Genomic DNA, 12,096 nt, shown 5'->3' on the forward strand with positions numbered 1-12,096 from the left:
CAGGGAACTCTTTTTCCTCTCTGTCTGTTGTTGTTCTTGTCACTGGTTCCTTATTTATAATTTAATGACAACATTTCAAGTCCACTAATATAGATTTTTATTGAACATTAAGATCTCAATATATCTTTGAGAAGTGATACTTTAATTTAGATAGTACAACACTCGCACTAGTTTAAATTGCTTTGTTGTTAGGCCTTTGCTTTTAAGTCTCTAGTTTTGTTATAGCCATTCTCCTTCATCTGTAGCCTTTCACCGGAATAGTTGAGACCGCACAATAACCTAGACTTCTTAAATTGCTCTCATCTTGTACAGTCGTGTTAGTTTTTTAGTTTCAGTCAGTTTTCAATCTGTGTTAGCTACAATATGTGTTATTTCTATTACTCAATTTCTCTATCTATATGTATTGTGTCTGTGTAATGTTAGTGTGTAATTTAACTTATTTTTGTGTTTCTTCTTAGAATAGGAAACTGAAAACTCTTGTGAAACAACATGATGCTGAAATCAATACAGGCTATGTTCTATTTGGTTGTATTTTTTCGAAGATGCAACCTTCAAAATTCAAATCTTCGATTGCGGCAATGACTAAACCATCGTCCTCAATCATTAAGAAGAGATCTCTTTTCTGTATAGGCCGTCGTGACACTTTTATCAGACTTGGTAGAAGGGCTCAGGAATCCACCTTGATAGTTTTATTGTAAGTTAAGACTCCCAATCTTCACAACTTGTTTGTGAATCATTACATGCTGCCAGTATTAGAAGACTACTCATTGGGTACCGATGGAAAACGAATGCTTCCTAGTTTAAAGAAGAATTATAAATGTTTGTGTTATCTTTGCAGTTTTAGCTTGAGGGTCTTCTTTAAGACCTATCGCGTTGTGCTCTTTTCTTTCGTTATAGTTTTATCCCTAAGGGTTTTCCTTTTCAAGGTTTTTAACGAGGCAACAAATGCGTGTCCAACACCTCCAGGTGGTTTTATCTTTTTCTTATCTCTGTTTTTTATTTGTTTTTCATGTAATATTTTTAAACTTACTGTTGTAACCTTGGCTTTCTAAGTTTTAATGAAATATCTAATTCACAAAAAATAAAATAAAATGTGATATATTGGAAGAGGAGGGCACTGAAAGCCTGACCTCCATGAAAATAGAAAAGAAAATTACAAGTCATCAAAATCTGAAAGCAGTTCGAGGTGCTCTCTCAATTCTCATTGGCCTCCAAATAAAATATAAATGACATTACTGCTAACTCTCCGCTTGGCTAACACATCAACCACAATATTATATGTATTTATAGGAGGAAATTTTAATTCGATTTTTTTCAGAAACGGAACACTGATTCCCCCAATGTAGAGGTGTAAAACGTGCCGTCCCAGCACAACACAACCGACGAAATCACGTGCTTAGCGTGCTATGTACCGTGCTGTGCTGTGCCGAAGATTATGACGTGTCGTGTTGTATCAGAGATTATGACGTGTGTTGTGCTGGGCTGTGACAGAAAAATAAACGTGTTGTGCCGTGCTGTGCTGTGCCAGGCACATTTATTTTATATTTTCCAATATAAATATTTTCTAAATACTTGGGTAATACATGTGTTATTATGAAAATTAGTCAACATAGATGAAGTAAAATGGCTAGAATAAAGACTTTTTTGTGAAATATATACAAGATGTGATGTATTGTGCCATGTTGTGTAGTATTTTATACATATTATGACGTGCTTTTTTAACGTGTTGTGTTGTTCCGTGCCATGTGCTTCTCTGTGGCGCGTGTTGTTCTATTATGCCGATTAGTCTAGCCAAGCTCGGCCCAAGAAACTAATCTGTTGTATCGTGATGGGCTAAGTCACGTACGGGGATGGGTTGTGCTCAAAATTTAGCATGTTGTGATGGGAATTGTTTGTGCTAGCACAACTCAGTTTACACCTCTAGGAGGGTCGACAAAGATTTATAAGAAATTTGATCCGAAACAATTGTAGAACAAATATCTTTCTTTTTACGACGAATACAACTGTTTACGGAAAACAAAGAAGACTTTATTTATTGTAATATCCGTTCCTAAAGAATTTGCCAACGACCATTTTGGTCACTGAGGCCTCAACAACTCTTATAGGTGTCGCAAACAGATATTCCACAATTCGACAACAATTATAAGAGTTGCAAGGTGATTATGGGTGCAAATTATTTTCTCTTCATCCGCAATTTAACCTTATTTAAGGTAAAAGATCATTCTGATATTGTTGACGATGGTCAAAATGCTGATGGGTGTTGAGTGTTGGTAATGGTGTTATTGGAAATATGCAATGGTGTTGGTAATGCTATTTTTCGGGGTTAATGGTATGGTAAAAGGTCACTCTGATCTTGCTGACTGCCTTGATTTTTGGGCATTGGTAATGGTGTTTTAGGAATCTGTAATGGTTGTGGTCAAAGATTATTCTGATCTTGGTGAAGGGTAGTCACCATATTGTTGTTGAAGACGATGGGTCTTCTGCAAGTCTTCGAAGGCACACTTGGCTTGGTTTTTCAGTTTGCGGATGGTAGTAATGGTGCCTTAAAGAGCTTAACAAATGATGGATTTACTGCGTTACTGGCTATAGGAGATTTCTTCCGCATTAGGACTTAAAAGGTGTGAAATTTCGCGTCCTACCCTAAAGTACTCGTAAGTTCCTAAACAGGAAAGTATGACCAGAAAAGAAAATAAGCTCTCATATTGAAGGGTGATGAAATCCTCTCTTCGTATTGGCTGAAATAGGTATTTTCTAATGTAAAAGCTATGGTGATGACATTTGGCACAACTCTATTGGTTGGAATATTAAAAATTAGGTTACACTTTGTTTACATCAATTACTTAACCGTCCGTTAGTAACGACATCGATAAAAAAGTAGGTGGACAATACTTCTATCAGAGTTTAAGACTAAGTAAGTTTTTTACACGGTGTTTACACCAATACTTACCTGTCCAACAGTAACCCTGTCTAAAGTGTACAATACTCCCGTTAAATTTTTCTCATTCCGAATTTAACACCGAGCACAATTAAGATACCAAAAAAAAAAATTCCACTTCAGCGGAGAAACCAGGGAAGAAAGTGATTTTGCTGCTGCTATCGATAGTGGATGATCAACAGAGCCGAAAGAAGAGATTTTACACAAATTATACAGGAACAATTCAATTTCCTCTACATGAAAAAAAACCTATAGTTTGAATTTTGATTTGTTGTTTTTGAGAAAAATCAAAATAGTAATTCAGGTGCAATTCAATTTCCCCTACAGGATGAAAAATATCCGTATTTTGAATTTTTGTTTTCGAGAAAAACCCAAAATTTACTATCTGGGTTTGTAAGTCTTCTGGCTTTGTTTGTTGCAGGTGGGTGTGTATTTGATTTCTTTGTAGGCATGTTCATCATTGTTTATTTTAGGTATGAATAATCCTGTTAGTCCTGGTGCCAATGGATTTGTTGAAATCTGCAGGGCTGCTGAGATTGGTTATAGGAAACAGCGAAAACACTTGCAAAGCCAATTGCTGGCGTTTGGAAGAATCAGAAACACTAAATCTAAAAGTTCAGGATGGTCTCAAGTGATGATGGATTGATCTTCTCACATTTCGCTAAGTTGTTGCTGTAACTGTAAGTTTGATAGGTTTTTGGTGAAGTATTGCAATGAGAACAAACCAAGTTTGCTGCCATCAATGTGGGGATGAATCAATGAGATTAATGGTTGTGTTTGAGAATTTGTGAATGTTAAGAAATGTGGATTGTGTACGAATTCGTCTTTTCAAGGAAGAAGAACAAATAAGGAACAACAAGAGTATCTACATTGTCTTCCCAATCAACAGCTCGAAATGCATATAACCTGTTTGTTTAAACGCCTGAACGACCAGATTAGCTGCAGCTTTTGGTTTTCACTGAACGAAGCTGTTACTGGAAGTTAACCATGGTATGTTGGCTGTTTACCAATGGTTAGAAGAGGGGTTTTAGAATATTTGGGTTTGTCTCCAATTTTAATTTTTCACTGTGTATGTTTGTCACGGTTGCAGGAGTTTACCAATTCTGTCTTAATGTAAACTCACTGGCAACCTGCAATGTGTTAATAATGGTGCAGGATACCTGCTAGGTGATTGAGTGTTTTGCTTCCAATAGCAGTGGTGATCATGCTCTTATAATTATGATGTTTTCCATTCACCTGCGGTACAACTATTATAACTTCACTTACTTTCGTTTCATCAGAAAATCTCCACGGCGAGAAAGCAAGATAGATTTTTCTGAAATTATCTTCCCGCAATCAAACAAAGGTAGTTACCTGTGTGTGCAAAGTTTCACACTTTCCAACAATCTATTTACGTGTTGAGCTCACCGTGAATTCAAATAATTATCTGCAGGTGCTGGAGTCACGGATATTTGTAGGAACTTACAATGAGAAGACACTTTATACTTTATTAGACTACGTTGAGAGCGAGTGAAGCATGAGTTTATTGTTGCTGTTGATTTTACAGGTAATCAGATCTCCTTGGTTTAAGAAGTTGTTTCTACTTTAATTCTTAAGCTTTCTCTCTTTCAGCTGGGTGTTTATATCATTTAGGGTTCACATATACTGAAATTGGGGCTTACTCTGTTAACTCGCAGTCGGGCATTCATGGATAGCAGTTCGTTGTTCTCATCTCTGTCCACAAAAAGTTCTCATCTCCGTCCACAAAAAATATCAGCTATTTTATCGATTTGAACTTCAAATTGCTTTTTTGATAATGAGCAGAAGAAAAAGGAAAAAGATTGTATCATTTGTGACATTATTCGTGGAGATTCCAATGCGTGCTAGGTATTTGACCATTTTTTGTTTGCTTTATTTAAGATGTTAATTAAACTTTTGTGGACGGAAAAAGATTGTATATATTTGCTCCGAGTTTTGTATTCCTAAAGTTTTCATGTAGATTGCTGTTAGGTTTTCCCTAATATTTCCTATCATAATGCCTGCAATATGTCCAATTTCAGTTGTTGAAGCTGCAAGACAAACAGATAGAGCTGCTCCAGTGGTGTTTGTTGCTGGAATGTTGATCACTGCGCTTCGCTACTAAAGTAAGAACGAATAAGGTATTAAACTATTAATTCAGTAATAATTTGCTGTGCATTAAAATATTTATGCATTGTACTCTTATTTTTCTTAAGAGAATTAATTCTCACAATTAAAACATCACACAACATACAGTAGATTCAATTTCCAACCGTAAGGCATGAATAACTCTAAATTTGCGAGGATATAATTCAAGAATATAGCAAGCTTCTTGATGTGCTACCATCGAGATGCTATTTGGTAGTAATTGCAAGGATATAATTCAAGAATTAGGTTTTCATTCACTATTTGGTAGTAACGCTACAAGTTTTTGCAAATTCGGATATCAAAATGTATAATAGTGGGAAGAAACGGCATCTTCAATGGAAAAGCTTCCTCTAATGCTTGCATGCTCTATTTTTTCTTTTAATACAAAGCAATAGTACTCTTTCTTTCTGACTAAGTGAGCGCATAATCGTTTTTCAGTTGACTTTTGTTGACATTAAATTTGGGTCCATTAATAAATTTTGGTTTTCATTCATCTTCAGCTTCTTTGATGAACCTGTTGTTGAGGAAGATATAATAATAAATACTAACTCGCGGGGTAGATTTTTTTTGCTTGATTCTGTATCGCTGATTTTCCAGTGAGAATAAATTCAGTAAATTGAAAGTCTCTATGACCATCAATTTATGGAGTCGAGCATTTATCAGTTAACAATTGTTATGCACAATATATTAACCTGTGGAAGATCACTCACTCACTAATTAGGAAAAGAGATGATGAACACAACAATAGTGGTGTTCTACTCCAGTGAGCACAAAAATTTTGTGGTCCGTCCAGATTCTTCTCAAGCTTCTTTATGGGAACATGCAATTAAGGTATGTAATATGCTTTATGTATAGTCTATGATTAGGAAAGACGGTCAGATGGCCAAAGAATAGTGTTTAATTGTTTAATGAAGTAATGAATGTCAAAAAATTAACTTAATAAATCGACTTCCATGTATGCAGGTACAAAGCATGATCAGTTACCAATGGTTTGTTGTGGCCCCTATTTATCCATGTTAATTACTAAACAAATCTTTAGTGCCTTCTTAGCTAATGCATTTTTATTTAATTTCGCTCCTACTTTCTTTCTCCTTTTCAATCTTAGGTCACAATGAACAAGCCCCAAACAAAAATCCAGGAAGATTTTTCAAGAAACTCAACCCAGTTTAAAACTCCAAGTTCTTTCTCACTTAAATGATACAGAGTGGCTTTTGTGGGGTATCAACGCCGGTAGACTTCCACTACCAATGTGGCTTTTGTGGATTTATTCTGAAGCCACTGAAGCTGATCCTAAGACTTGGCCTCGCAGGTATATACATTAGGATTTGTATATCCTTTTATATACAAACCAAATTAAATATTATCTTGGTGATATGTGTTCTGTGGTACCCCCGAAAATGAGTGCCTGGTGTGCGGTTTTGAACTTAGGTGTTAGACTTGCTTTAATCCCAAAGACCAGATTCTAGACAAATGACATGCTCCCAAAGGCAAGACACCAGACTGCAACTTCAAACTTCATTCAGATTTGTTTTCTCTTCTGTTTCCCCGATATTGTTTTACCTGCAACCTTTATTTAAGTTAGTTATCACTTGGTTCTAATGAACATCTGTAGAGAACAATAGATGTTCTCAAGGTGTTTGTATCAGGAATTTAGATCTTACATACAAGACCATTATGTACCTCCCTGGGTTTTGTTTGAGGACAACAATCTTCTCAAGGGAAGTCTAAAAAGTTAATGTTAATGATACATATTGCAATTAACCGAATTTGTGGTGTGGTGATCATTTTAGGTGTTTGTTATTCTGTTTTAATCTCATGGCTGTAGTAGTGTGAAACTACAGGGTGCAGGTATGTGTTGTACTCCATGAGGTTGTGGGTTCAACTCCCATAGACAGTGACTGAATCAATACTACAATGTTGGTATCCGGGAACACGCTCTGTGGTGTACACATTAAAAGAAGTTCGTTACGCCCGGTGCGTAGCACGGGCACAAAATCTAGTTTCTAATTTATTGGGTGACATTCCATTAGGAAGTTCCCAATTGAAGCAATGCATTATTTGTGCAAACATCAGTTGGACCAAGGTACTGTACGTCTATGTAGGGTGTAATGCTACTTAAGTACACTCTATATTACAGAAGAGTATAATAATGGAACTTAATTCAAGTCCACTAGTACCAGCTTTGCGGAACTGACCAATAACTAATGTTGCGCTTCTTTCGGATCCAAATCCATGTGAAGGCTCGTGCGATAACAGGCCTAGCCAGCTAAGTGCAAACTTTCTCTATATAGTATAATGCATGGTGGTATATGATAGTGAACTACATATTCATTTCAACAAAATCACTTCATTAACAAGATCAGATGGAGATCCGAAAGAATGTAATGAGTGTTCTATTTGTATCTATTATTATTTTTTCGATTTTCTTTAACTCTGTTGATTCATCAGGAGCATGTAGACCTGTCCATGAATTCTGTGGCACGATCTACTGCTGTGATGATTTAGTGTGCAATGGTTATCCACAGAGATGTGAGCCATGTATTAAAGTCGGAGAACCTTGTGGAATCCTCCACCATTGTTGTTCTGGGTTAAGGTGTGATGGTTGGTTTTGGGGAACCTGTCTTAATGTGTAAGTTGCATGCTAGGGTGATGATTAAGTATCGTGGTTTTATTTTATGTTGATTATCCCGGACTATATCAGTTCCTGGTCGATTGATATGCAGCTCATGGTCGATCATGTATTTGCTTTAAAATCTATGTATGCTTTGCTCTCTAATATGATCTCATTGTATGGTTATGAGTTTTCTATTAATAATTCTAAGCGGCTAAGCCCCATAATCATTGTCATGTAGATTGCAGCAAGTTGTTTTACTTTCAATATTGCATGATTTTTTGCATTCGTCTCTTTTAAACGTGCATTTAGATCTAGTGTTCCTGTAGTTATTGAAATTAAGCTTCGAATGAGGCAAACCCCACAATGCAATTTACAATACAACTATTGGGGAGGAAATCAAGCGGCGAATGGCTTGGCGGATCATTCTGCGGATACCAGTCTGCTGGGTTACCTCTCGTAATATGGGACCAGACAGTCCCTTTTTGCATAACTCAAATTGTAATTGCAGGATCCGTTGGTGTAACATGCCCTCGTATAAACCAATTTAACGATTAAATGTCCATAATTGTGTTTCAACTTGCTAATAACGCACACTCGACTTCAGTATGAGAGTATAGGCTCACGAACTCGTTTTCATATTAAATTTGGTCACACACTGATTTTGAGATCCCGTACGAGCATACTTATTTTTAAAAGTCGTAGGAAAGCTACGTTCATTCTTGTTTTTCGGTACGATTTTACATTTGTTTCCGAAATATGAGGTTGCTAGTTTCAAATATCGACAACGCTCACCATGGATGCTTCTGCTCGTCTAAACGATATGTCATGTGACGGCATAAGAAAAACCAAAAAGAAAAAGTATTTCGTGACCAAAACTATGAACCATTCCAAATCTATTATATAATATAAAGGGAACTACCCTTACGGTAGCTGTGTGAAGCTGCAATTTTGATTTCCACTTTTGCCCTAGCTTCATTTCATTTTAAAGCCATTACATAAATATATTTAGGGAGTACTAACGTAATTTGATATTTAAAGACTATTTTTCCCTACTGAATCTTTGAGTTGTTCTTCGGTTCTTCTGTACAGTATCACCTTTGTTGATCAGATCAGATCGTTGAACATTTGTTATATTTCAATCAATTAAATCAATGAGCAATCAATCAAAACATAAATTCCAAGATGCATCAAATATGGGTACCTAATAGAACAAAAATATAATCTATGTGTACTGTTCTAGTACAATCAGTAATCAGACATGAACGGAATTGTAACGGAAATAGAACGGGATCTAAGTAACTCAGCCGAAGCAGCCAACTACAACTTTATTAATGCATAACTTACCCCAAAATAGGGTTCTTCTTACAACTTAAATGCAACTGGAGATGGAAAGAAAACTCCAAGGAAGGAATCGATCCTAGCCAAACACATGTCCATAATCCACTAGGCAACAATTGCCCGTTATATAGGCAGACACTCAATTATTAAGGGCACCTGAGATTCTCATCACTAACCAACCAAACTAAGGGCAGCCATATCACAAGTCACGTGACACTATGATTCTGTTATCATAGACTGATTCCTTAACAAAGATAGGAAGGGGATATATAACATGCTATCACATGGATCAAAAGAGAAAAAATGATGACGGCCAAAGCACAGGGAGAGAGGAAGAAGGTAATGGAGGCGACAGATGGAGACATTGGAGAGAAGAAACAAGACTTACGTTTAGGGGTTATATATATATATATATATATATATACAAGCAAAATCCACGTCTAGGCTGTATAGCACGTGCAAAGCACGTGCGGGTGATCTCGTTGTACTTAATGTACCGGTGGTATAAAGCAAAAACTATAAAATTGAGACCCAAAATTTACCGACTTTGATGACTTGAATATGGTTTTGTATAAATATGTTTGTTGCTTAAACAATCCGCCTCGCGGCATGGAATATGTCCCAAAAATCTTGAGTTCATCCCAGAAAGGCCACCTCGGAGCAAGTGAAGCCGGTACAAGAAAAACGTGCCCCATAATGGGAATGGACGATGACAATATAATAAGCATCCTCGAGATGGCGCCCAAGCCACGTATAATAATATTCTGAAGCATGAATCGACGTGCAAAAAAACCATTACATGGAGCTCATGCAGAACCCCCACATGTCGAAACCCCAAACATCCTTGAAGAACTCCCCCTATTTACACTCTCTCTGTCCAAGACTCTGTCACATCTCCCTACACACAATTAATCACACAGATCTTGCGAAAAGTAAACTTTCCACTGCAAAAATTATTTCCAGCCAATCTATCTAGCTCATTCTGTTTTGTCAAGAACAATGGTGAAATTAGCAACAGCAAGAGAATGTAGATTATATGGGAGTGGATTAACAAGGAATAGATTTGAATACATAAATGCTGGTTTATATGTATTTGCAACATTGATATTACTATGTGGATTTGTTGCTCAGTTATCATCAGTTATAGCTAAATCTGGATTAGTGGTTTTACTTATTGGTTTGGTGTTGATACTGGTGGTGAATATACATGATTTGTTTGCACATATGGCTGGGATTGATTATAGATTACAGTATTTAGGGTTTGATACACAACTTGCTCTTGTGGAATTTGCTGTTCCTATTGTCCAGGCTTTGGGTTCTTTGGTTTTCTTCTTGGGTGTTCTTTTCTTCTTCATTGAGGTAATTTTCTAAATTTGTTGTCAATTTGTAGCGGTTTGATTAAACACTAGATAGACCTGATTCTGATTTGAATCCGAAATGTAGTGCAAATTTTGGTGTTAATACACTCATAGGCAGTTGGTTTTGAGTTGAATTTCAACAAAAATAAGAGCTTGTTTTAGGAAAAATGAGAAACTAAAGAATTCAATTTGGCTGAATCTGTAGTTTTTTTCTGTGATGATTTGTAGACGTTGTTAAAATTATTATTTTGAATGATTGGTCTTGATGAACTGTAGGAAGAAAAGAGGCATAGTTATTCGAGATTCGAAAAGCATGCCTTGAGCTTGCTTATTGCCGGTCCGGTTTTATGGGTGGTTGGTTCAATTCATAATTCATGCCAAATTTATGAGAGATCAGATGGTCATGTTCAAATTATGCAAGCGAGTGTATATGTCCCATTCTTAATGGGTAGCTTGTTGCTCGTGGTGGGCGCAATTCTCAACAAGCATAGCATCGATGGGGTTGGTTCAGTTCACTCCGGCTTGAGTTACCTAGTAAGTTCACTTTTTCATCTTATTTCAAAAAGTTAACCAATTTTTTTTTTTTTTTCAAGTAATACCCAAACTTCAAATCTAGATGATGCATAATTGACCGTATAACAATTTGTACATTGAGGGTTTATCTTGTTGTGTTTTTATCATTTGTATGTGCAGCGAGAGAGTTGGATTTGGTTGGGAATATTCGGTAGTCTATTTTTGTTCGTTGGAGGATTAACAAATGTAGCCAAAGTGTTCAAGATGCAACAAATGGAAGGAGTCAGGCTAGAAAAGCTGCGTGGCGGGGCTCAAGAGAGACTCAACAGGGATAGGGAAGGTCAGGTTCCTCTTATACTAGAAGACCAAAGGAGAAGAAAGATACAGACCGAAGAAGCGACGCAGCCACCGGTAGTCCAGACTTCGTACAAGGATGCTCTCGTCAGTCGCTCTGAAGTATAAGATGGTAATTTTCTTCGCTGTAACTAGTACTCTGGAAAGGTCACTTCACTATCACATACCAAGTATTATTTGTTTCAAAATAGAACTCAATTTTATAATCCGAGTATGATTTTAGTGGTACATAGTGTTTAGTGTTGTCAATTTCTTCCATTCATTCGTTCACAAGTTTTACCCTGACAGGTACGGTTATACTCATCCCTGTGGTCCTACTTTTGGCTAATGAGAGACGAAGCTGTTGAGGATAAAATATTGCGGATTTCTTTTTCCTCAATGAAAGATAGCAAGTTCTAGAATTAAAACTGTCCAGGAGCAACAGGTATCTGGTAACAAGTTAGATAAACCACTTGTATGTCTTCTACATGATACAAACTACTTTCTTGTCGTCATCCAGGTTTCTCTACTCGATAACATTACAGTTGTTAACATTTATATGTATGCAGTTTATCTATTTTGTGGCAACATAATTCTTGTAGCTTAATCTTGGAATCATGTAAGAGGGATTTTGATCTGATACAAAAAATCTGTGATATGATTTTGAAATGAATAAAGTGATTAGATGATTTTCCCACTTCGGATAGGATATAGATGCCATAGATGCCATTGGATAGGAACAAGAGCAAAAATGTCAACTGAAATCTTGTGTGATATGGTCTATCTGCGTATCTTTATGGCTGGGAATATTAAGTTGCTTTAGCTGCTTTATTTCCTTTGTCAAAAACCTTATTAAGGTC

General features: G+C 36.5%; 1 protein-coding gene and 1 long non-coding RNA gene across 4 annotated transcripts; both read left to right on the plus strand.

The window, feature by feature from the left end:
• Positions 1–3,065: 3,065 nt before the first annotated feature.
• LOC113339840 lies at positions 3,066–7,762 on the plus strand. 3 transcript variants are annotated; one of them, XR_003355153.1, is made up of 8 exons: positions 3,066–3,356; positions 3,461–3,925; positions 4,216–4,280; positions 4,368–4,481; positions 4,612–4,801; positions 4,975–5,073; positions 5,802–5,911; positions 6,044–7,762. It is a non-coding gene; the product is annotated as an uncharacterized LOC113339840 (long non-coding RNA). The 3 variants fall into 3 exon arrangements; XR_003355151.1 differs by having other exon boundaries at positions 4,975–5,911; XR_003355152.1 differs by having other exon boundaries at positions 4,975–5,911; positions 6,186–7,762.
• A 2,141-nt stretch (positions 7,763–9,903) lies between these two features.
• On the plus strand, positions 9,904–11,858 carry LOC113339329. The gene is made up of 4 exons (XM_026584621.1): positions 9,904–10,391; positions 10,667–10,924; positions 11,084–11,369; positions 11,546–11,858. Exons 1-3 carry the CDS (start codon positions 10,032–10,034, stop codon positions 11,363–11,365), a joined length of 900 nt encoding a protein of 299 aa, XP_026440406.1. The 5' UTR covers positions 9,904–10,031; the 3' UTR covers positions 11,366–11,369; positions 11,546–11,858.
• The last annotated feature ends 238 nt before the right edge of the window (positions 11,859–12,096 follow it).

This window comes from Papaver somniferum, unplaced genomic scaffold, assembly GCF_003573695.1.
Source record: "Papaver somniferum cultivar HN1 unplaced genomic scaffold, ASM357369v1 unplaced-scaffold_21, whole genome shotgun sequence".
Lineage (NCBI taxonomy): Eukaryota > Viridiplantae > Streptophyta > Magnoliopsida > Ranunculales > Papaveraceae > Papaver > Papaver somniferum.